The sequence below is a fragment of the Hibiscus syriacus genome, unplaced genomic scaffold (genome assembly GCF_006381635.1).
Source record: "Hibiscus syriacus cultivar Baekdansim isolate YM2019G1 unplaced genomic scaffold, ASM638163v2 tig00113719_pilon, whole genome shotgun sequence".
Classification (NCBI taxonomy): Eukaryota; Viridiplantae; Streptophyta; class Magnoliopsida; order Malvales; family Malvaceae; genus Hibiscus; species Hibiscus syriacus.
Window position 1 is genome coordinate 1,218,839 of NW_024063467.1, and position 27,180 is coordinate 1,246,018.

Genomic DNA, 27,180 nt, shown 5'->3' on the forward strand with positions numbered 1-27,180 from the left:
TATCCTAAATTATAAACCCTAAAACCTAAACCATAATCCCATAACATTTGAACCATAAATCTTAAAGCCTAACTTAGGGTTTATAATTAGGGTTTTAAGTTAGGGGTAAAGTATACAATGATGCAATTAAACAACTTTGAGGATTAAATTGATGCAAAAATACTACTATGTCAAAAATGATAAATTTGGTCTACTTCAGAGACAAATGTAACCCTTGAGCCAAAAAACTAGGATAAAGTACACAAATGGTCCCTTGACTATAGGGTGTTGCTTTATTGAATCCTTTAACTATTAAATTTTACAAAATGGTCCCCTAACTATAGGATGTTGCTTTCTTGAGTCTCTCGACTATTAAAAGTTACAAAATGGTCATTCAAATATTCATCATGTTCTAAACCCGTCTTTGTCTATTAAAAACTATATGACAGTTTGAGCTAGACGCTAACCTACTGACTGGTATATAATAGTTGTTTGAGATTCTATGATCATATTATACCATATCTCAGTCAGCATATTAACATCCATCTCAAACTGCCATCAATTTTTTAACGAAAAAGGGTGAGTCTGGAATGCAATGAATAGTTAGGTAACTATTTTGTAACTTTTAATAGTGGAAAGACTCAACAAAGCTATTTTTTATAGTTAAGGGATCATCTTATAACTTTGAATATTCGAGGAACTCAATAAAATAACATCCTATAATCGGGTATCATTTGATACTTTGCCCTAAAAATATAATTTTGATGATGGTTAAAAGAACACGTTTACGCTAATAAAAGTAAAAGAAATGGTGGTTTACTTGATGATTAAACACAAGAAATATCCACAATGGTGAGACAGAGACACTTGTCTAGACGTTTGGTAGGCTGTCAATTTCATGGCCACAACTCTTAATCCTCTCTGGATGAATAAAATTAATTATCCAACTTTTCATCATTATACTATCATCTACCCATGTGATAACCCAACAAGCATTAGTTGTTCAGTCAAACAATCCAAACCCAAGAGATGTAACTATCCTCCATGTCTTGCAACAACCAAACATCTCGTTTTCAGCACTTAAATAAAAAGGGTAACCACACTAACAGTCTATGAACTTTTAGAACGTTTGTACTTCGGTTACTGAAATCGAAAATTTTTCATTGGAGTCACTTCTATTAATGAACAACTGAAGTGACATATTTATGCGTGTTACTGTCTTATTGGATGATATTATTTTTATTAAGAAAAATAACAAATGAAAATGCAATCTTAATGGTTGGAGTTTGGACCAATGACCTAAATAAAAGTTTGGGTAAATTACGTGTTTAGTATCTAAGCTATCAAGTTTAGTTCGTTTTAGTTTTTGTTTCAAACTTTTAATTTTTTCAAAATTGTACCTAAAGTTTAGTTTTTGTTTCATTTTCGTACTCCGCAGTTAAAAACTTTAGTTTTTGTTTCATTTTAGTATCCTGTTCAAAATTTAACATTAAGTTTTGGAAAATTGAAAGTTTAGGTGCTAAAATGGAATAAAAATGATAGTTTAGGTACTAAACGTGTTGATTTTTTACGACGGTACTAATATGAAATGAAAACTAAACGTTAGGCATGATTTTGAAAAAATTGAAAGTTTAGATACTAAAACAGACCAAAACTGATAGTTTAACTACTAAATGTGTAGTTTACCCAAAAGTTTTTCTTCACAATAATAACTTTAATGAAAGTTTTTTTTTATTTTGGTGATCAAAGTGAAAATCCTTCAAAACTTCAGTGACTATAACTCAATTTACCCAAATAAAAACAAAGAACTAAACATAGCATAGAAGCCTGGTATGAGGTAGTACCTATGAATTATGAAATACCAATTGTCAAGAAGACAGACAAAATTTCATCTAGGAAAGGAAGTACATTAGCACAAACCCTAAATGATCAGTAAATAAAATCATAATTCGGTTTCAACGAATCACATGAGGAAAACCGGAGACGAATGAATTAAAGCCACAAAGCCCCGGCATCTTTCAGCACAGGAACCAGCTCTCCACTAATATGAGTAGCCATAACTTTATCCAAACCCCCAAACAACCTACCGCCGATAAACACCGCCGGAAACTGCAACGTTTTTCCCTTTCCGCCACTCCCCCGGTCACAACAATCCATCATCCCCAACTCACTCAAAACGCCGGCCTCATCCTTCTCGTCGACCTCGCAGACCGCAGGGTTCACACCCAACGCCAGCAGCAAACGCCTCACCACATGGCTCATGCAACAGCCCTTCCTCGAGAACACAATCACCGCGTTCTCCGACACGATCCCGACCATGTCTTTGCCCACGACCGTCGTCGACGAGGCGGGTCGGGGAGTCGTGTCCACGCATGGCAGAGGCCATGATTTGTACGGAATCGCTTGCTGCATGCTAGCTAACAGGAAGAAGAAGAAATGCAAGTTGATGCATATGGAAGATGAGAAAGGATATATATATATATATATATATATATATATATACATACAAGGTTTGAAAGGGTCAGGCTTTCAACGGCAACGCGTATGTATTAACACGGGCTTATAATGGCTGACGTCGATGTGGTGTCATTGATCTTGTCGTGCCATTACTATAGATGCTTTCAATTTATTAATTTTGGTTGTACATTTATCTAATTACGTAGTTGCTTCGTGTAACTGATGGGACATATTTTGTAATGAATTAAATGTGGAAAAGATAAATTATTTTATTATTTCGACTCATTACGTCATCTGTAATTCTAATAAATTATGTCTATGAATTTTAAATAATTATTCATTCTTTATTTACATGAAGGAAAGATGTGAATATTCATTTAAAAAATAAAATAAAAAATTTTATTAATTAGGATCACGAATGACGTAATGAATCAGATTCATCTAATAATGTTGGAAGCTCATGAGAAATAGTGAAAATTGAGTAATGGTATTTGTCATCAGCATGCTATGACGTTCGCCATGTACAAATGAACCTTTTCTCCATTACAATGAATAAATCCCATGTTATGATCTCCACGTCTGCATTCATAAACGAATAAGTCAAACACTCAAACTCTAATACTAATAAAAAATATTAAATTTCAAAATTTTTAAAAATATAATTTATTTAATTTAAACAAAATTATAAAAAATTCTATGTGACTAATCTTATTTTTTATTAATACGTGACTAATCTTAACTTGAATATAACACCCATGATTCATTAAAAAAAATGGGAGAAAAAAGCATCAAAGTCTTGTACTTTTTGAGAAAAAACCAATGTGGCCCTCATAATATTATTTTCTCTCAAAGTGGTCCTCCATCTCAATAAAAACTCAATGTAACCCTCTGACCAACTTTTTTGTCGTTGGTTGTTACAGTACTAGCGTGTCAGTTCACGGTGTTGACGTGACGGTTCACGATGCTGACATGACATACAATCTGTCATGTTAGAGTTATCAATTTAGTCCATCTTCCATGTCATCTATTATGTTAATCTTTCATGGTAGTACCGTGAACTGTTACGTCAGCACTATTATAGTCAATTATGTAAAAATGTTGGTCAAATGATCACATTAAATTAATTTTCTGAGTTGAAAGATCACATTATAAAAAAATACAAGAACTAAATTAATTTTCCTTTTAAAAAAATTACAAGGACATATGATGTTTTTGCCCAAAAAAAAAGTATAACATAGAGATTAGTGTATGTAAGAAGTAGTTTAGTTTAGAAGAAATAGAGTGGATATGATTAATGTGAGCCACACCACACGCACGCCCAGTGGCTCATTGCTAGGGGACGGTGCGGGAACCCCAGACGTAACCTTGCCATTTACCTTACATCACCTAACGTGCGCTGTGAGGTCACGTCATGGCCCCAGAATATTAATTCTCTTCCATTTTCTCCAAAATGGTACATTTACTCCTAACATATTTAAATAAAATATATAGACAAAAAATTAATTACCAGATTTTCTTTAAAAAACATTTTTTAATATTTTATATGATAATTTTGTAAAATTAAATATTTACCCCAAATTTATATTTACTTCTGTAAAATATAATCTTCTTAAAAGTACTTATCTGCTTAATTAATGCGGGGCATATAGAAAGTCTCAAGTGCGACAATTAATATATGACTAAGAAAATGTATTACCGGTTTTATTATTATTATTTTAATAAAATCAGTAAAAAAATTACCGGAAACATTATTATTTCTATCAATTTTATTATTATTGGGCGCTTTACAGGGTTTGATAATATATTCGGTAGAAAAAATAATATTTTAAATAACGCTTTATTATATATATTACCAAGCTCGGTAAAACGCTCAATAATATTTTGGGTAGAAATAATAATGTTTCTAGAAATTTTTTACTGATTTTGTTAAAAAAATAAAAAAATCAATAAAATCTTTCGTTAATCGTATATTAAGACTGCCATACGATAGAACTTCCTCCATAATATCTGATCTGTTGGTGCCGAACTATCTGATAGCGTTACCATGATGTCAGAAATATACCTTTGCCCTCGATAACATCTAATTGTGTTTTAATAATATTTTTAGGGTTTACAAGTGTGTTAGATATGGAAAACATTAACTGGTCATTAAAGGTTTAAAATTTTGGCAAAAAGCATTAAAGGTCTCTGCACTTAAAAAAAATTAATGTAGTTATTGTATTGTTTTTTTCTTGATGTGTCTTCCAACTCAGAAAATAAGCTCAATGTGATCTTTTGATTAATGTTTTTTGTCGTCGACCGTTATACTGTTGATGTGGTAATTCAAGATGTTGACATTCTGGTCCACTGTGATTGATAACGTGAAGGATAACATGACATATAGGCTAAATTGGTAACTTAATTACGACAGATAGACTGCCACATCAGTACCATGTACAATTACGTCAGCACCGTAACAATCAAAAGATGAAAAACGTCGATCAAAAGATCACATTAGATTTATTTTCTGAGTTAGAGGGCACGTTCAGAGAAAAACAAATATGATAATAGCTACATTGATTTTTTTTTCTCCAAAAGTATAAGGATTTCTTATGTCTTTTTACCTAAAAACTGTAACATTGTTTAGGTACGTTATTATAAAAAAGAAATAATAAAACTTAATAAACGATTTGAATGATAAAAGATAATATTATATCTTTGTAATTTTATCTATAAATATAATTAAATTTAACTAACTTTAATATTAGACATACATACTACTCTATAATATTTTTATTCAACAATAAAGAAAAGTCAACAAAAGTTTTCCTTTCAACCTCCTTATAGCCTTTAATACATCAGCCTACAAATTCTTCGAAAAATCACAATCAAATAACATAGAATCGTTAATTTCATGCTCTCTATCACAAAGAACATAAGTAACTTACTCTTAAGTTCTGACAAAATGGCTGAGTAAAAGATGTGAGAAAAAATTCTCAATATAATTCACCCCGGGATTATTTTCCCATCTAGGGTGAGTTGTACAGTACCAATCTAAAGATATCAGGTGCTTCACGTATTTTCGATCTAAATATGAAGACTCCACGACTCCATGATGTCTTCAGGCAAATGAAGAAAACCTCACGATTGCATGACGTTTTCAGGCAAATAGACCCAAGAGGGCACGATGTTAATTCAGAAAATAATATAGTTGATGTTTTATATGGAAAAATATTTTTTCCCAAATCCCTATATGGGCGAGGAATCCCTTAAGTTCCATAAGAAATAAATATACACACTAAATATTTAGAAATATAAAAGAGAGAATTCGAAATAATAAAATCAATAACTATGACCGCAACTCTCAATTTCAATAGTAAAAAGTTGAGATTATTAAAGTTTTGAACCCTTATTAAATCAAGGGTAAAGTAAACAAATGGTCCCCAACTATAGGATATTATTTTATTAAATCCCTCGACTATTAAAAGTTACAAAATGATCATCTGACTATTCATTGTGTTACAAACTCATCATTTTTCATTAAAAAATTGACGACAATTTGAGTTTGACATTAACTTGCTAACTGAGATATGATATAAATTGATCCCATAATCTTAAACGACTATGATATCCCAATCAACAGGTTAACGTCCGGCTCAAACTACTATCAATTTTTTAATGGAACAGGACGAGTCTAGAAGACAATGAACAGCCAGATGACCATTTTGTAAATTTTAATAGTCGACGGACTTGAAAAGCGATATCTTATAATTAAAAAATCATTTTGTAATTTTTAATAGTCAAAAGACTTAATAAAATAATAATCTATAGTCGCAAGACTATTTATATACTTTACCCTTAAATCAAATCTCAACAACTCTACCAATGAATTAAGATAATAATAATAAACCACGATAAGTTATAGACATAAAACCCCACGCCAGTGTCACGAGTTGAGATTTGTTTGGTTTTTGTGACAGATTTGGATGATTACTATCGCACACTAATTATAACCACTTGTCATTGGCAGTGAAAATGTCAGAAAAGAAAGTAAAATTTTACCTGCTGCATCAAAATATAGTTGTTCCCCTCAAAAGTGGATTGCACATCATGCTCGGCTTTCAGATGACCAACACGATTCTCAGTCTTTAATCCTTGTCCTCCACAATCCTCACGACATTCCTAAAGCATTCAACGATTGAATGTCTGTAATGACACTTATTGTTGAAATGTTCAACTTAATCCGAAATTGTTTGTAGTCTCACCTGAAGTATTTTGCATGTTACTCCATGTAAAAGTAGCCTTGAATGGTCTTGTTTGATTGGGGTGTCCTCTTCACATGCAGCATTTTCAAGTAATTGGCTCCAAAGGTCATAGCATAGCTGCAGCATAAGAAAGTCCTTAAAGTTGACTTGGTTGGCACTCCAAGTCCAAATACAAGGATAAGATGTTTGTATTCAGGACCTAATCCTGTGATTATTCATTAAACGTGCAGATGATACAATCTTGAGTGCATTGGTACCAGCCTAAACCAGAAAGAAATGAAAAGGAATACATATTTCTTAAGATAAACGGTACAGATACATCTTTGTGAGGAGAGGCAAGAGTCGTCGTTGATGACTCGGGTAATCAAGCAATAAGACCTCGGGCTCGTTCGGCTCAAGAGAAAAAGGCCCTCCTTGTTAGAGCATACCTGATAGCAATAGTTAAACCGACCTGAAAGGAGAGTAATGACATGATATCAGTAACCTTAACATTTGGTATTACTGGCCTGCCACCCACACCTCAAAATACAAATGCAAAATCTTATCCACCATTAAAATGAGATCAGATACTTGAAAAGAAAAATGAGGTATACCTTTGACTGGTAAACTGCATTAACCGCAACATTAACACGGCCTGCTGTCATAGGTGTCAGGAATGCAGAAAATCTCTGAATTAAAGCAACAGAAATGGAAGAGAAAACAACAAAGTGTTACCGAGTAAACAAGGATACCAGTCAACTCAAATTATTATTTATTAGCACCTGGTCTGGGTCTTTTATTGAGCTTAGATATTCTCCATCAGGTGAAACATCAGCAACTGAACTTAACAAGTTCTCTCTGGGAACTCTGACATTGTCAAACCTGAAATCACATAAGCAAACCTTTGACATTACAATTTTTTTTTCTAAGAAAAGAGTAAAGAATCCATAGTAGAAGAGTGTACGTTTATAATACCAGATTCGACCATTATCGACGCCATTTAAACAATTTTTATGACCACAGTCGGCGATACGAATGTTTCGAAGTACATTACCATCACCGTCTCTGATTTGGGCTATAAGAGCATGAACCCCTTCATTGGTTCCATTGATAACGAGCTGTGAAAGCAGAATCGTGTGTGTAGCATGCTAGGCAACAAAGCAAAAAATACAAAGTACAAGTCAGCATGTACGCGAAACAGAGGAAAGGATGATAAAACCAGCAAAACAAAAACTAAAAGCCACCTTGGCTGCCCCAACAATCCAATAGTTCTGAGTTGATTCACAAGGTGTATTATTGACAAACTCCCCAGTCTTTGAGTCATATGTTGTTACTGTTTCGATTCCTCGAACCTAAAAGCAGTAGCTCTAGGATAAATCAGGAAGACGAAGAAGACTGCATGATTACCAGAAAAAAAAAAAAAGGGCCTGATCCTCCTCACTGAAGGATCAGACAACCTCTACGTACATTACTTCCATGCCCCAACTCAGTCGTTGAAAACCAACCTTTGATCTTGAAATTTTCAGTGTCCCTCAGCCACTTGTCATGGTGCTGCTGTGTACCAGCAAATTGGATGGCACCACCCCTGCATACAACACAACAAAGGAAAATCAAATTGCACTCGGACTGATTTTTTTTTCAAAAAGCATACTTAAAGTTTTTGTTTTAATTTTTGTCTTAAAAAAAATTAACGGTGATATTGATATATCATCATAAAATAATATCACATCAGAATTGAGAAATAAAAAAAATCATATCAACAATTTTATTTTATTTTTTACGGCGTATAATCCAAATGTAACGTCGGATATAATTTTGAAGAAAAAAAAGTTAAGTGATAAAAACGAAACTAAATAATAATTGAGCAACTAAATACGTTGTTTATCCTATACTAAATTAAAAAAAAAACAGGGCACCACAATACAAAGTGAACTCCAAGCTTAATTGAAATGGAATGATCGAAGATGCCCAAAACCTCAGAGCAAGCGAACATCTTCATCTCAACATCTTCTCCTTCGCCCGCCATCCATCCTTTGAACACTCCTCTCTCCAACAAATACTCGATGCGTTTCCACGTCATCTCCCGCTGCTGCTCCATCGACCGGTTATAGTCCGGCGACACAAACACCTTCCCTCCCCTCTCTCTCCGGTTGAACAACCTGCTCTGCATCCCGCTCCTCCACGTCGTGCCCGTCCATCAGTTTCCGCATCTCATTGACGTCGAACGCGTATTACTCGGAAAGTTCGGGCGGCGAGTAGTTGAAACAGTCGGTCGAAGTAAGACAAGCGATCTGAGCCGGCGAAGATAGGAGGAGATGATTGGTTAAGATTCCGGTTCTCTGAAAAGCTCGATCCAATGCCGAATTAGTGATTTCTTCTTCGTTTCTCTGTGTTTTTCTTTGTGTTGTTGGGATTGGCAGTGAAAATTCGAAAGAACAATTTGACGAATGATCGTTGAGAGAGGGAGCGAGTCCTTAAGAACGGGGCATATGATGATTTACGCGCTAAAGGTGGATTTAAAAACGCGCGAGTTGTTCTTTAGTACATTCAAGCACTCGTTCTTCAAGGTGCGGGATGCTTGTGGGACGACGCTCGAGTCAATTTTTTAGTTGGTCCAAATCGATTTAAAATACCATATCCATCCCTTATATATTTAAGGGTAAAATACACAAATGGTCTCTCGACTATAGGATATTGCTTTATTAGGTATTTCAACTATTAAAAGTTATAAAATGGTTCTCCTACTATAGAGTGTTACTTTGTTGAGTCCCTTGACTATTAAAAGTTACAAAACGATCAATCGACTATTGATTATGTTCCAAACTCGTTCTTTTTCATTAAAAATAGATGGTATTCTAAGTTGAACGTTAGTTTGTTGGTTGTGATATGATAAAATTTGATCTCGGAATCTCAAACGACTATCATAACTTAATTATCATGCTAACGTCCAACTAAGGATGGACATGGGTCGGGTTGGGCCGAAAAATATACACCTTCCGCCTTACATGAATCAATTTTTAGTATATTCAAGCACTAGTGCAAGGTGCAGGATTCTACGGCTCAACCGCTCGAGTCAATTTTTTAGTTGACCCAAATCAATTTCAAATATTATATCCCTCTGTTATATATTTAATTGGCTAAAATATGCAAATAGTCCCCTGACTACAGTGTATTGCTTTATTAAGTCCTTTGACTATGAAAAGTTACAGAATGATCATCTAACTACAGAGTGTTGCTTCGTTAAGTCCATCGACTATTAAAAGTTACAAAATGATCACTCCACTATTCATTATATTTCAAACTCGTCCTTTTTCATTAAAAAAATTGATGGTATTATGAGTTAAACGTTAATTTGTTGACTGTGATATAATAAAATTTGATCCCATAATTTCAAACGATTATCATATCACAGTCTTCATGTTAACGTCGACAATCGTCAATGTTTTAATGAAAGAGGACTAGTTTAAAACATCAGTCTATAGTTGAGGGTGGTCACTCTATAATTTTTAATAGTTGATGGGCTTAACAAAACAACAGTCTATAGTTAAATGATTATTTTGTAACTTTTAGTAGTCGAGTTTCTTAATAAAGCAATATCATATAGTAAGGAACTATTTGTATACTTTACCCAATTTAATTTTATTTGAATTTTTTATTAATTTGATATAAGTATAAAATAGTATCTAAATATAACTCTAAATCAATTAATATTAAACGCTAATATTCTATGCGTAAGTAATATAATTACACGCCTTAATCATGGTTAGATTGAGTAACACACGTCTCAACTATTTATTAAAGTTTTAATAATAACACGTGCAACTATTTATTAAATTTTTATTAAAAGCTTTTAGGAGTTAATTTTATACCTAATTATTTATTAAATTTTATTTTAAATTATTAATGATTAATTACACGTCTAATTAATATAATTACCAAACACACCATCTTGTACATGAACTATACATTCTGTATCAAGTTGTTCAAGTATTTTTTTTTTACATTTTATTCTCCCAAGTTTAAATTTTTATCTCATTTGTCTTTAAGTCATTAAAAAACTATAAGAGTAAATTATATATTTAGGCACTCAATTATTCTTATGATTATGTTTTAGTTACTTAACTATATTTTTCTTCAAATCATCACCAAACTTAAGTTTCTTTTCTATTTTGATAACTTAATTCGATTCGATTTATTTTTTAATTTGTAACATATAAGAATTCATTTTTAAATTTAATATTATAATATAATAATAAATAATATTATAATATAATTAACAAATTAAGCTGTCCTTACATAAAATTTTAATAAAAGAAATATTATATGTTAAATTAAAATATCAATATTTTAAGAAATAAAAATATGAATTCATCATTATTCATAGTGGGTAACTTGAGATTAGTTTTGACCCGAACTCAACTAATTTCAATCTATTTTTTAAATTCGAGTTTGAGTCAAATTTTCGAAGAGATGAAGTTGAATCAGATTTAGGATGAAAAAAGAACTTGATTCAATCTAATATAATATAATATTATAATTATCTCATATATATTTAGTGATAATTGTAATAATACTCTTTTATATTATTTTTCAATTAGATATATATTTTACCTATTAAAAAAATTATATACATTTAGATCAAGTCGAATTAGGTGTAGATTTTATCTAAAAAATGAAGTCATATTTCTAGTCGGATGATATATTCTTAAACTCGAATCAAATGAAATAGAATGAAAAAATTTAATATTCAAACCCAATTCGGATGGATAAAAAACCCAACCCAACCCATGATAATCTCTAATAGGGATTGCATTGATTGGTTAGATGATGTAAGCCATCTTATCTTTGTTTCAGTAACCTTTTAATTATTAAGTTTATCTATATTGTCGTTTTATTCACATCGCCACATAATTTAGAAAGATATTGATTTTGTATGAATCAAGTGGTCTCTATAGTCAAGGGATTGTTATTGTTCCTTGAGGATCCAAATTTTACCACCATAAATATCAGTGATGTGAACCTTCAATATTAAAAAGTTAAGAGTTTAAAACAGATGTCGCCTTAAACTTATCCTATATTAATTAAAAAAGATATTGATTTTACAATATGATAATTTCTAAAATCATTTTAAAAATAATTTTATAGATGTTCGACTATATTTAACTTAAAACAAATGACCACTATTTAAGCATTAGATACAGCAACCATAAATCCAAGTAGGTATATAGTTTGTGCATTATTTGTTATAGATTGGGCTTGCAATCAAGTGGGCTTGGATGGTTTCAAATTCTTACAAGACATAAAGATCTTGGAAGATGCCATAAAAATGCACTATTGGGCGCCATCTATTATTTTAAGTCGGTTACGTAAGAATTATTTTTGAGTTGCATAAAAGTGCTTAGAAATGAGTGAATTGAACCTTTGGGTTAGGTGCAGTCGGCCTTATCAATGCTGAACCGAAGACCACGAGTTTGCATCAACCCAGTTAAAGGCTATAGGGCTCAGAAAGGAATCTGGAATCCCAAAGGAACTGACTAAACCAAGTGCATGTGGTCGAAGTTCAGTGCACAGTTTTGTTATTTCTCTGCTCACTGCTACACCATTGTCCACTGATAGGAACCCATATCTCAGATATGTAATGTCTTCCAGACAGTTTAACGCATACAATGATCTCACCATTCCCAGCACATCCTGCAGGAAAAATAAATAAAAAGACTCAACAACCTGAAGCATGCAAGTCGGATTTCGTTCATTTATCTAAATTAGACCCGAATATCGAGCGGATAGTGATGCTAGATTCACCTTCAAAGAACCAGAAGCTAGAGTTGCTTCTGCTTCGACAAATGTTTGGAATATTGCTCGGTCTGAAAAGGCTTTCCCCAAGTCCTCTGCTACCTGATAACTCTGTAGTGGAGAGAAGTGATGCGAGTATTAGACTAGAAGGTGGAGGGGGGAAAATTAGCTACTTTCGATGAAAACAAGTGATTCCTCACCATATTGAAGGCCTGCTCTTTACTTTCACCCTTGGCTAGATATTGTGAGACATCCGCAACGAAACGATTCAAAAGCTCTCTCTCCCTTAAGCACAAGGCATCCATCTGACACCAGACAATGGTCGGCGGAACTGATGAATTTAATACGGAACTAAAAGAATAGAATAACTAATGCTAGCCTTATAATTTACCTGGAATTGGCTGCATCTGAGGGTAGTGCTAGTAAGCTGTGATGGAATGACAGGGCAGGGTTTATTCATGTGTTCTAAACCCAGACCCTTGAAAACCTTGTTTCGCTTCTGGGCCGCCATGTATTCAGCAAAAAGAGCTTTGCTGACCTGAATTAACATGAAAGTGCCGGGTTTAGTTGTAATCTGTAACCAAATGTTCTTGTCAAAGAAAATGTAAGAACAGAAGAAAGCCAATTTTTACCTGCTGCATCAAAATATTGTTGTCCCCCTCAAAAGTGGATTGCACATCATGCTCGGCTTTCAGATGACCAACACGATTCTCAGTCTTTAATCCTTGTCCTCCACAAGCCTCACGACATTCCTAAAGCATTCAACGATTGAATGTCTGTAATGACACTTATTGTTGAAATGTTCAACTTAATCCGAAATTGTTTGTAGTCTCACCTGAAGTATTTGCATGTTACTCCATGTAATAGTAGCCTTGAATGAACTTGAAACTACATGAATGGTTTTGTTTGATTGGGGTGTCCTCTTCACATACAGCATTTTCAAGTAATTTGCACCAAAGCTCATAGCATAGCTGCAGCATGAAAAAGCAAATAATAGATTAAGGGGACGTTTACTAAAATCGGCATCTGAAACTAAACCATCAATGGTCCCATCGCAGTCCAAGTAATTGAAATACAGGTCTTCAATAACTTCATGTCAGCATAAACATCTAAGACCAAAGCTCACCAGCTATAACTTGGACTAAATTAGCTATTAACATAGACGCTAAGTTCTTATAGTTGACTTGGTTGACACTCCAAGTCCAAATACAATGATAAGATGTTGTATCCAGGACCTAATCCTGCGATAACTCGTCAAATGTGCAGATGATGTGTGTATCCGGAAAAAAAACACATCTAAAAATCCATTTAGCACCCCAAAAAATAACCATCTCTCAATTATCTAAAGTTCTAAACCACTGAGCTACACTCTTGAGTGCATTGGTATCGGCCTGAACCAGAAAGAAATGAAAAGGAATACATATTTCATAAGATAAACTGTACATATACTTACATCTTTGCAAGGAGAGGCAAGAGTCGTCGTTGATGACTTGGGTAATCGAGCAATAAGACCTCAGGCTCGTTTGGCTTAAGAGAAAAAGCCCGCCTTGTTAGAGCATACCTGATAGCAATAGATAAACCAACCTGAAAGTAGTAATGACATGATATCAGTGACCTTCATGTTTGATATTACAGGCCTGCCACCCGCACCTCAAAATACAAATGCAAATCTTATCCACCAATAAAATGAGATCAGATACTTGAAAAGAAAAATGATATATACCTTTGACTGGTAAACTGCATTAACTGCAATATTAACCCGGCCTGCTGTCAGAGGGGACAGGAATGCGGCAAATCTCTGAATTGAAGTAACAGAAATGTAAGAGAAACCAACAAAGTGTTACGGTTAAACAAGTATACTGTTGTACAAAAATGCAAGGCTCTACAAGCAGATACCAGTCAACTCAAACTATAAGTACCTGATCTGGGTCTTTTATTGAACTTAGATATTTTCCATCAGGTGAAACGTCAGCAACTGAATTTAATAAGTTCTCTCTGGGCACTCGGACATTGTCAAACCTGAAATCACATAAGCAAATCTTTGATATTAGAATTTTTCTGTGAAAAAAGAAAAAGACTAAAGAATACACAGTAAAAGTGTAAGTTTATAATACCAGATTCGACCATTATCGACACCGTTTAAACCAATTTTATGACCACAATCGGCAATGCGAATGTTTGGACATACATTACCATCAGCATCTCTGATTTGGGCTATAAGTGCATGAACCCCTTCATTGTTTCCATTGATGTTGAGCTGCGAAAACACAATCGTGTGTGTTGCATGCTAGACAACAAAACAACAGTAGAAGCATACCGCATCAGCATATACGCAAAACGGAGGAAAGGATGATAGAACAGTTAAATAAAAACTTCACATTGCAAAGTAATCTAAAAATAGATTGTATGGAGATAAATGGCATCTGGTTCCAAGTCAATTATACCTTGGCTGCCCCACCAATCCAATACTTCTGAGCTGATTCACAAGGTGTATTAATGACAAACTCCCCAGTCTTTGAGTCATATGTTGTTACTGTTTCAATTCCGCGAACCTAAAAGCAGTAACTTTAGAAAAAATAAAGAAAAAGAAGACTGCATAAATATCAGAAAAAAAGGCCTGATTCTCCTTACTAAAGGATCAGACAACCTCCACATACATTACTTCCATGCCCCAACTCAGTCATTGAAAAGCAACCTTTGACCTTGTAATTTTCAGTGTCCCTCAGCCACTTGTCATGATGGTGCTTTGTACCAAAAAATTGGATGGCACCACCCCTGCATACATTATGACAATAGTAGTAGCATTTAGTTAATTAGTTCCAAATTTCAAACTAATACGCTAAGACTTTGTTGATTTGTTTCTTCTTATACTTGTATCTTTTGTTGTTTGATTTTCTAATCCCCGTTGCAAGAAGGTTAAATGAGGATTCAATCAAAATAAACAAATTAAAAATCAATCAACATATGCATCTTGTGTTGTATATTATAAAATAAACTAAAGCAACCAAGGAAAATGAAGAAGAAATGAACATTCGTTTAATGAAGACACTTCAAGGAACCTACTCTTACGCGAGCGCACTTAACCAAAACTATTAAAAAGAAAAAACTGGAAGTGATGGCATAAGTGGTTGAATGTAAATGGTAGTTAAATTCAGAACGAAGGTGTTAAAGACTAACAAGGGAAAATAATTTTTGGAAGACTTCATTATAAGGTAATACAATAATCACTTTTTGAAGTTAATTTTTGGTTGAAAATGAGATGTTTGATATTACTTTTGCCTTTCAAACAAATTATGAGTCAAAAATACTCTATAAACATTTCCAAACGGCCCCTAAGTAAGGGAAAATAATGCTTAACGCAGTGTTTGGGTTGGGGCAAGGCAAAGGGCCCTTCAGATAACCCATTTAAAAGGTTCAATTAAAATAGTTTTTTGTATACAATTTATTTTATAAAAAACATATAATCTTAGAGTTTTGTTATTTGGTTTAATAGCCTAAACCATCTTACAGTTTTGTTATAACTAGCTTTTCCTATCCTTTTCATAGTTTATAATAACCCTATACCATATATAGATAAATAGTTATCAAAGAAAAATAAGTAGAAAGGAAGGGATGTTAAGTAAAGTAAATGAGTTATGTAATTTTTGTTTGAATAGTTAAAATTAATAAGGAAAAGGAAAGTAGATTAATTTAAACGAAAGAAATAAAGATGGAAATGTTAAGAAAAGTGAACTATGTAGGTAACTTTTGTTTGGGAAGTAAATTAATAATTTTTTATTTGGTTAAATTGCAAGGAAAAGATGTATTAACAATATTTTACTTTTTCTTAATATCAGAATAAAATATGATTTGCCTAGTAAGGAAGATGTATTAACACTTTCCCTTCCTTTCCTTTCCTTTCCTTTCCTCCAAACATAGCGTAAAGGAAATCTATAACTCTTACGGTTGCGTTCGATTGTATATAACTTGAAATTCTATATCAATTTCCAATTCCACTCAACAACTTGTATTGATAACGAAAATATCAAATTGTCTAGCTTAAAAACTAATTAAACTGCTCAATAAGTTCCAATATATTAAACTAACTTTAGAAAAAAGAAAAAAGAAGAAGATAACGCACCACAAGAAGAAGTGAACTCCAAGCTTAATTGAAATGGAATGATCGAAGAGGCCCAAAACCTCAAAGCAAGCGAACCTCTTCATCTCAACATCTTCTCCTTCCCCCGTCATCCATCCTTTGAACACTCCTCTTTCCAACAAATACTCGATGCGTTTCCACGTCATCTCCCGCTGCTGCTCCATCGACTGGTTGTAGTCCGGCGACACAAACACCTTCCCTCCCCTCACTCTCGGGTTAAACAACCTGCTCTGTATTATCAATCCGAACAGCCGATCCCGCTCTTCCACGTCGTGCCCGTCCATCAGCTTCCGCATCTCATTGACGTCGAACGCGTAATTCTCGGAAAGTTCGGGCGGAGAGTAGTTGAAACAGTCGTTCGAAGTGAGACAAGCGGTCTGAGCCGGCGTAGATAGGAGGAGGTGATTGGTTAAGATTCTGGTTCGCTGAAAAGCTCGATCCATTGCCGAATTAGTCTGATTTCTTCTTCGTTTCTCTGTGTTCTTGGGATTGGCAGAGAAAATTTGAAAGTAAGCGATTGCTTAAGAACGGGGGCTATGATAATTTAGGCGCTAGAAGTGGAGTTAAATACGCGCGAGTGGTTATTCAATACAGTGAAGCACTCGCGTTCTGATTGGTTTCAAGTTGTGGTTAAGTAATAGAATCACATCATCAACCAACTTTAGCGTAATGACTAGAAAGCTATAAAAAGAAAAATATTAAAAATATATTATTTTGAAACTTATTATAATATATTATTAATTAAACAAATAATAATTTTATAAATAGTATTCAAATGATGCCAACTATCAAGCGTGTCATCATTTAATATCATTTAAATATCGTTTATAAAATATGTTCAAAAAAATATTTTTTACAAAACTATTTTTCAATTACAGTATATTAAATAAGAAGTCAATTAAAAATATTATAGTTATAATATTTTTATTTTTTACATTTTTATATAATCTTTTAAAAATTAAAAGTGTTATTAAGTAATCGAACATAAAATTAATATATCCATATATTAATTGTTTCATCACTCTATTTGTACTTATTTATTTAATACATAAAATGTTTTTCACTTACATTAGGTAAAAACACAAAAAATTCTTTCAAAAAATAAGATCTTTTACTTTGGTCATTAAATTTTCAAAACTTATTTATTGAGACAAAAAGATCTCAATAGAAAATTGGCATGGTGATAAAATTCACCTCAATATTTATATAAACGATCATTTTAATCCTTATTTTTTAGACTATTTTAATCCTCTATCATTTTATTTTTGGTCAAGAGATATTAAATGTGTCAACGTATGTTACTGAGGTAACGTTTTTACTTTTGTTTATTTTTTGACGTGTCATATGATATATCACCTAGAGTGGTGTTATGACATGGCCGCGTCATTTAAGATAGTGATATTATATGTATAGTGTCATCTAAGATAATGATGTGATATGTTCACGTCACCTACAGTTCATGATATCACATGTGTCATGTTACCTAAAATAATGATATAACATATATCATATCATCAAATGTTATGATATAATACGTGTCATGTAAATAATTAATCACATATAAAAATATCAAGTCAACAACATACATTGATTAATAGTCAAATAATTATTTTCATCAAACATTGACTATTTTAATTAATAATTGAATCATTAGGATTAAAGTGTTAAAAATGAATATAAATTAAAATGATTATTTAAACAAATGTTAAAGGATAATTTTAAAATTATATCTTAAAAATTATACTATTATTTGTTAAAAATAAATAAAAAAATATTTAAAAGTTATTAATAATTAAGTGAACACCTAATTCTCTCGATTTTCAATTTCTCATCTTCTAAAACCTAAAAAATGCAATTAAAATACTAAATTTACATTTTTAATGAAGCCTGCATATTTTTTTTATATAATTAAAACAATTATACTAAAATTTAATTATTTAATAACTTTCAAACAGATAAAATAAATCTTAAAGTTTCATATTGAGGTTTGGTGGATGAGTTGAATTTATAAAAGGTTTAAATTAAAAATGACTTAGTTTTTATTTTTTATTTTTGACCAAAATAAATCTTTAAATTAATATGTGTAACCACTTTGTTTATTTAAATTAATTTTTATATTATATTTTTCTTTAAAATTTTTAATCAAAACTAATGTCAACATCTCATCGACAAAAAATTAATTAAAAATGATTACATATAATGATTTAAATATTTATTTTAATTAAAATAATAATTTAAACACTTCAAAAAAAAACATAATAGAGATATTTTTACTTTAACCCAAAATAAAATTAAATCTACATGGTTAGGGATGGCAAAAAAACTCGAACCCGACGGGGAAAACTGAAAACCAAATTAAACGGGGACGAGGAAAAACCGTTTATGCTAAACGGGGACGGGGACGGGGAAAAACCGTTTATGTTAAACGGGGACGGGTTTAGTAATCCCCGCCCCGATTACCCGGCCCGATACCCGGCCCGATAAATATTAAAAATAATTATTATATATATATATAATATTAATAAATTTAAATTAAATTAAAAAGTGTATATATATAATATTTATATATTTAATTTAAATATATATACCCAGCCCGATACCCGTTTAAATAATTGTTTATGCTAAACGGGGATACCCGTTTACCAACGATTTTCCCCGATTACCCGATGGGGATCCCCATTTAAATCCCTGCGGTTTTTTAAGCAGGGACGAGTACGGATTTTTTAAACGGAGACGGATACGAAAAGACCAATACCCAGCCCGAACCCAGCCCGTTGTCATCCTATACATTGTGGCCTTATTTGTATTTTTGTTAGCTTTCAGGTACTTAAATGTATTTTCAGGTCAAATGTCCAATCTTAAAAAAATAAAAACTATATTAAAACAGTACATGCAATCTTCGACTAAACCTAACGTAATACAAACGCATCTTTGTCCTTTATTCAATTTCAAACATTATATGCTCTACATTAATGGTGGACCACGAGAAAACAACAAGTCAACCAACATAATTTAGTTTCAGTCTTATTGGACAATTGACAATAAACATCGAAGGATGAAAAAGTCGAAGAGTCAATCGTCGATTTGAGAAGATTAATGTATTTTCCAACGAAAAGAATGTTGAAATCACGTTTAAGGGGTCAAAAGGTATGAGCTAAAAAGTTTGGGGTTCATCTATCGACGATTGTAGATATAGTGGCCAGCGAGCTCGTCCGTTAAGTTTTTAACAGTAAGATACTAAAATTAAATAAAAACTAAACGTTAAGTATAATTTAAAAAATAAAAGTTTAGGTATTAAAATTGATAGATTAAATACTAACTCCGTAATTTACCCAAAATATTATGATGATGTGTAGAAATACCAAGCTGGCCAACTTTTTGGTTTGGTTTCAGATTGAATAGCTGTAAATAGATGTCAGTGATGATTTCCTGCGTCATCGGCAATTGGGATTTGCAATCAAATAAGATAAAGCTCTTCAGCCGCCCATTCTAGAATTGCCAGAATAAAAGTCTGCAGAGGTTTATGAAAAGGATGGTTTGGGTTAAAATTAGATTAATTCGAAATTATTTATTATAGTACTATTTATATTTGGTTACATTTTTATAAGATAAAGTATATAAATGGTTTCAATTATAAGATAGTGTTTTATGAAGTTTATTGACTATTAAAACTTATAAATAATCTTTTGACTATACGTGTTACTTTGTTGAGACTCTCAAATATTAAAAGTTATAAAATGATCACTCCAATTATTTATTATGTTATAAACTCGTTCATTTATTTAAAAAAAATATCAGTATTATGAGCTAAACGTTACTATGTTGACTGTTATGTGATAAAATCAAATCCCAAAATCTCAAATTTTATTTTATCTCAGCCATCATATTAACGTTCAACTTAGACAACCACCGATTCTTTAATGGAAAAAGATGAGTTTGGAACATAATAAATAATCATGTGATCATTTTGTAACTTTTAATAGTAGAGGGATTTAACAAAGTAACATTCTATAATCGAATGACCATTTTGTAGCTTTCAAAAGTTGGGAGACTTAATAAAGCAATACTCTATAGTTGGGGGATCATTTGTATATTTTAACTTTTTTTAGTACTTGAGATGATTATAAGGTATTATTTGTTCATAATTTCTTTTGTCATCGACAATGTGCACATCTTATAGACACAAATGCTCGACTATAAAATGATCACTCCAATTATTCATTATGTTATAAACTCGTTCATTTATTTTAAAAAAATATTGGTATTATGAGCTAAATGTTAATATGTTGAATGTGATATAATAAAATCAAATCCCAAAATCTTAAATTTTATTTTATCTCAGCCATCATATTAACGTCCAACTTAGACAACCACCGATTCTTTAACGAAAAAAGACGAGTTTGGAACATAATAAATAATCAAGTGATCATTTTGTAACTTTTAATAGTAGAGGGATTTAACAAAGTAACATTCTATAATCGAATGACCATTTTGTAGCTTTCAATAGTTGGCAGACTTAATAAAACCATACTCTATAGCCGGGGATCATTTGTATATTTTAACTTTTTTTAGTACTTGAGATGATTATAAGGTATTATTTGTTCATAATTTCTTTTGTCATCGACAATGTACACATCTTATAGACACAAATGCTCGACTATAAAATGATCACTCCAATTATTCATTAGGTTATAAACTCTTTCATTGATTTTAAAAAAATATTGGTATTATGAGCTAAACATTAATATGTTGATTGTGATGTGATAAAATTAAATCCCAAAATCTCAAATTTTATTTTATCTCAACCATCATGTTAACTCCAACTTAGACAACCACCGATTCTTTAACGGAAAAAGATGAGTTTGGAGCATAATAAATAATCAGGTGATCATTTTGTAACTTTTAATAGTATAGGGATTTAACAAAGTAACATTCTATAATCGAATGATCATTTTGTAGCTTTTAATAGTTGGGAGACTTAATAAAGCATTATTCTATAGTCGGGGGATCATTTGTATATTTTAACTTTTTTTAGTACTTGAGGTGATTATAAGGTATTATTTGTTCATAATTTCTTTTGTCATCGACAATGTACACATCTTATAGACACAAATGCTCGACTATAAAATGATCACTCCAATTATTCATTATGCTATAAACTCGTTCGTTTATTTTAAAAAAATATTGGTATTATGAGCTAAATGTTAATATGTTGAATGTGATGTGATAAAATCAAATCCCAAAATCTCAAATTTTATTTTATCTCAGCAATCATGTTAACTCCAACTTAGACAACCACCGATTCTTTAACGGAAAAAGATGAGATTGGAACATAATAAATAATCAGGTGATTAATTTGTAACTTTTAATAGTATAGGGATTTAACAAAGTAACATTCTATAATCGAATGATCATTTTGTAGCTTTTAATAGTTGTGAGACTTAATAAAGCAATATTCTATAGTCGGGGGATCATTTGCATATTTTAACTTTTTTTTTAGTACTTGAGGTGATTATAAGGTATTATTTGTTCATAATTTCTTTTGTCATCGACAATGTACACATCTTATAGACACAAATGCTCGAATTTAAAATCTTTAAGAAAAAAAATAACACCACATTTAATCATTGTGGTAGTTAAATGAGTTATTATATTTGATAATAAAAATCATATTTTTTAAAATTTTAAATTTATTTTTTACTTTAATTTCTCTCCCTAAGCTCTATAATATTTCCCTACTCTGAATCTTGAAAATCTAAATATCATAGCCAGTAATTGAATTGATCTACGTTGATAACGACATAGATTATCAACATAGATTTTCTTGTTGGTTGTCGTTAAGTTTTGATATTTTCTGATATGTTTTGAGTTTTTTATTCTGAATATATGCTTCATCGAAAAATATTTCAATGTCCATGAATGTAGGTAAAAGTTGTTCATTTTTTAGTTTTTCTTTCTTTACATGTTGTTTTGTTTGATCTTTGTATGGAATTTTGTTATTGGTTTATTGAATTTGGGGTTTTGAAAGTTTATGTTGAGTAGATTTAGGGGTGTTCGAAAGGTTAATTCGATCACCGACCGAACTGAATGATCATTAATTAACTTAATCAAAAAAAAATTAACCATTAATCTAATTAATTTTTTTGAAAATATTAACCGAATCAAATAAAGTTTGGTTATTTCAATCGGTTAACTGAATTAATCAAACTTTTTTTTATTTTTTAATTAGATTAATTTGATTATAATATATATATTTTTTATTTGGGTTCAAATTTAATTATATATTGATGATTTAATGAATTTAGTGTGGTTAAAAAATAATTGGATCTTAATTCTTAATGGGCTCGAGTTTAAATTATGAATTCAATTTATATAATATATTTAATATTTAATAATGTTGAATAATTCAATTAATTATCCGATTTCGAACTGAATTAACTGATAACCAAATATGTGACAATAACACATATTAAATTGTAATTAAATAGTTATTATTTTATTAATTTAAGTTTAAGACACTATTTATTTTAATATAACTTTTAATCATTTAACAATAAACATTCATTAAAACCGTTTGATATGTAACCTCAAAGAAAAAACATATTATTATTTTATTTTATTACCTTGCTTGATAATGCGACTAAATATATATTTTTAAATACATAATATTATAACATGTGGCATTGTGGTATCAAATGCATATGACATTTTCCATGTGCCAATATGATTATATAAACAATAAACTCGAAATTTAAAAAAGATAAATTATACATTTCTTAATTTTGAGAATTCCTACTTGTTCATCCAACATTTAGAATTTGACAATGAGAAATTTCACTTTATTAATATTTTATCTTTAGGGTAAATTAAGTACCTAATTTTTAATTTTGATCCGTTTTAGTATTGAAACTTTTAATTTTTTTCAAAATCTTACCTAACATTCATTTTAATTTCATTTTAGCATTTCGCCGTTAAACAGTTTTAGTCTGTTTTAATACATAAACTTTTAATTTTTCAAAACTTTAGATATGATTCTGAAAATTTTGAAATTTATATCCTCAAAACGGACTAAAATTGATAGTTTAAATACTAAACTCGTAATTTACCCTTATTTTTATTAGAAGTGACTATTGTCATCTGAAAATTAAAAGAGAAAATAACCTCAGTGACCAAAAATGCCTTATAATATACGATTTTAACAAACTTTTTTTGGATTTGCCAAAATGACCAACTAAATCGCAATGCGACCGATAATTCGCAACGCGATCTCCGGTATCGCAAATCAGTTTCCAGATTCACAACGCGAACATCGACTATCGCAACGCGAACTTTGACTATCGCAATGCGATTTTCCAAATTCGTTGCGATAGTCCAAGTTCGCGTTGCGATTTATTCCAAATTCGTTGCGATAGTCCAAGTTCGCTTTGAGATAGTCCAAGACCACGACCACGACCACGACCACGCCACGACACGACACGGACGGCGGCGGCGGCGGCGCGCGAGAGTCCCCTTTGTTCTCTATCACTCAACAAGGAAGTGTGAAAGCCAAGCTTTAAATACCATTCCCAATAGTGTTTCCAATACTATTTGGGATTGAGCATTACCAACACTTGTTCCCAATACTATGTGGATACTTGTTCCCAATACTATGTGGGATTGAGCCTTAAATAGTGATGTTATTTGTGAATTATAGTTAATAACTTTAGTATTTGTATGAAAAGTATTTGTAGTTCGTTTAATTTTCATGCAATTATAATTTATTTTCAATTGATTGTAATTGCACGATAACAATTTTTTTTATTCTCGCGAGTGATGCAATTTTTTTGAATGTTTTGTTTAAAATTGCAATAATCGCGATTGATTGTAGATTGACTTTTAATTATGACATATTTAATCGTATAATACTAATGCAATTGGTTGCTGATTCAGTTGTTTTAAGGTGCATGATTGTTAATTGTTTACTGAATAATCACATAGTATTGGAAACAAGTGTTGGTAATGCTCAATCCCACATAGTATTGGAAACACTATTGGGAGTGGTATTTAAGGCTTGCCTTTCCCACTTCCTTATTGAGTGATAAAGAACAAGGGAGACTCTCGCGCGCCGTCGCCACCGCCGTCCGTCTCGTCTCGGGTCATGGAGTAGAGTAGAGTAGAGTAGAGTAGAAGCCACCGCTCTGTTTATATAAAATACAAAGGGAATTCTCAAACCCAACTCTCATTTTTTTAGTACAATTACTTTTTCGGTCCTACTAGTTTTGAAACTATGTGAATAATACCCTAACTCTCATTTCTAGTACAATTACTTTTTAAACCCCTTTTGGTTTTGAAACTTAGCCTATATATGATTTGGGGATATTACACAAATGGTCCCCCGACTATAGTATACTATTTTTTTGAGTTCTACGATTGTCAAAAATTACAAAATGGTCATTCTATTATAGGAAGTTGTTTTGTTGAGTCATTTGACTATTAAAAGTCTTTAAATTTTAACCTGACTATTCATTATGTACCAATCTTGTCCTTCTTTATTAAAAAATTGACGGTAGTTTGAACTGGATGATAATATGTTGTATGAGATATGATACTCGATTGAGATTTTGGGATCAAATTTTACCAAATCTTAAACAATAAATTAATATCCAACTTAGGTTGTCATAACATTTTTAGCGAAAAAGAAGAATTCGAAACATAATGAATAGTTAGGTAATCATTTTATAAATTTTAATAGTTGATAGACTCAATAAAACAACATCGTGTAGTCAGAGGATCATTTGTGTGCATTACAAATGTTATGATGAAATTTAATTAATATGCATTTGAGATTGATTGAGTTTAATTAGATTGATATTCTCACTAATATATTGAATTTAACTGGACTAACATTATCATTAATTTGTTGTATAAGAGGATGAAGAATCGACCATGCTTCAATAATAAAATATTTGTAATTCTTTATTATTTTCTAACGTTTTAAGCTTTAGAAATATTGCCTTAAAAACACCAACCAACAGGCAAACAATTTGGTAAGCTCACCAACTTTCTAATAAAGAGCACCTCAATTTTTTAAGGGTGAAGTATAAATTTCATCACTGAATTTTACTCTTTTACTTATTTTACTCACTGAACTTTAAAAGTTCTCAATTTCCTCATTAATATATTGGGTTTTTTTTGTCAATGAACTTTATTCTCTCATATTTTTATCACTCTGTCGTTAAATAGTTAACGACGTTAAAAATAAAATCATTTTAAGAAAGCAATTTTTTACCAAAATGACGTCGTTTTTCATCTACATAACACCCCATTTTAACGCAGTTAACTATTTAACGGTTAAGCGATAAAAAAACTCAATGTATTACATTTAGTGAGGAAATTGAAAAAATTCAAAGTGCAATGAGTAAAATAGGAGGGGAGAGAGAAAAGTTCAATTACCAAATTCAAAATTTATCTTTTTTATAAACATATTAAATATAATAATAAATTACACATTTAGTATCTAAACTGTCGGTTTTGATCCGTTTTAATACCTAAACTTTTAGTTTTTTCAAAATCATACTTAACGTTTAGTTTTTATTTCATTTTAGTACTCGTCGTTAAAAACTTAGCGTGTTTAATACCTAAACTATCAGTTTTGGTTCGTTTTAGTACATAAACTTTAATTTTTGGTTCGTTTTAGTACCTAAACTTTCATTTTTTAAGAACATAACTTTAAATTTTGAAAGGACACTAAAATGAAACAAAAACTAAAGTTTTTAACGGTGTTGTACTAAAATGAAACAAAAACTAAACGTTAGGTATGATTTTAAAAAATTGAAAGTTTAAGTACTAAAACGCTGATAGTTTAGATAGTAAACGCATATTTTACCCTAAATATAAATATAATACCAATGCACCTACCATGGAATCAAATCTTAAGATCAACAATTTTCCATGTGTCCTTGATAAATGATAATCAACATGAATGGTTGTGAGTGAATGGACTTCAAAACTCATGCTCTTATTTTAGATACACACGACAATTGCATTTCTAACCCTGAGGCCCTGTTTCCACATTTTAACCCTAAACGTCATCTTCTCACTTTCATATTTGTTTTTCACTTATTCATTGCGTGGTTAACCTGAACTTTAAGAATTTTGTCGCGATACGTTGAGAACTATTACCATCGGAAAGGTGAACGATTATTCCACAGAAACTTTGATGCTCCTTTGTTTGATTTGCTCATCGCGATGTTCTTTGAGGGTGGGCATAGTGTCGATGGTATTATAACTCATTAACTGTTGATCTGGAAGCTAATCACAATGAACGTAATATAAACGAATTTAAAATTTAATGGCGTAAGACAAGTTTTAAAAATTTGGTGACCGAACTGAAAGGATCTTAAAAGATATGTGATTAGTATTAGGGATGGGCATATGTCGGGTTGGGTCAGGTTTCCGGACAACCTGACCTGACCCAAAAATTTTATACCTCCATGCAAAATCTGGCCCGGCCCGAGTTTAGAGTAATTCCAATCGACTTTTGAGATAAAACCCGACTCTTACCCGAAATGATATAAAATTAATAATTTTATTTAATAAACAGAGACTTAA

General features: G+C 31.5%; 2 protein-coding genes and 1 pseudogene across 2 annotated transcripts; all 3 read right to left on the bottom strand.

The window, feature by feature from the left end:
* Positions 1-1,844: 1,844 nt before the first annotated feature.
* On the bottom strand, positions 1,845-2,432 carry LOC120186615 (glutaredoxin-C9-like). The gene has a single exon (XM_039190501.1). It carries the CDS (start codon positions 2,389-2,391, stop codon positions 1,972-1,974), a length of 420 nt encoding a protein of 139 aa, XP_039046432.1. The 5' UTR covers positions 2,392-2,432; the 3' UTR covers positions 1,845-1,971.
* Positions 2,433-4,629: 2,197 nt separating this feature from the next.
* On the bottom strand, positions 4,630-9,179 carry LOC120186765 (annotated as a pseudogene).
* A 2,796-nt stretch (positions 9,180-11,975) lies between these two features.
* Positions 11,976-17,115, bottom strand: LOC120186799 (acyl-coenzyme A oxidase 3, peroxisomal-like). The gene is made up of 13 exons (XM_039190649.1): positions 16,573-17,115; positions 15,110-15,227; positions 14,897-15,004; positions 14,567-14,739; positions 14,372-14,471; positions 14,176-14,250; positions 13,906-14,036; positions 13,288-13,423; positions 13,085-13,204; positions 12,844-12,990; positions 12,653-12,757; positions 12,462-12,563; positions 11,976-12,350 (listed from the first exon to the last, which is right to left on the bottom strand). Exons 1-13 carry the CDS (start codon positions 17,031-17,033, stop codon positions 12,105-12,107), a joined length of 2,022 nt encoding a protein of 673 aa, XP_039046580.1. The 5' UTR covers positions 17,034-17,115; the 3' UTR covers positions 11,976-12,104.
* Positions 17,116-27,180: the final 10,065 nt, after the last annotated feature.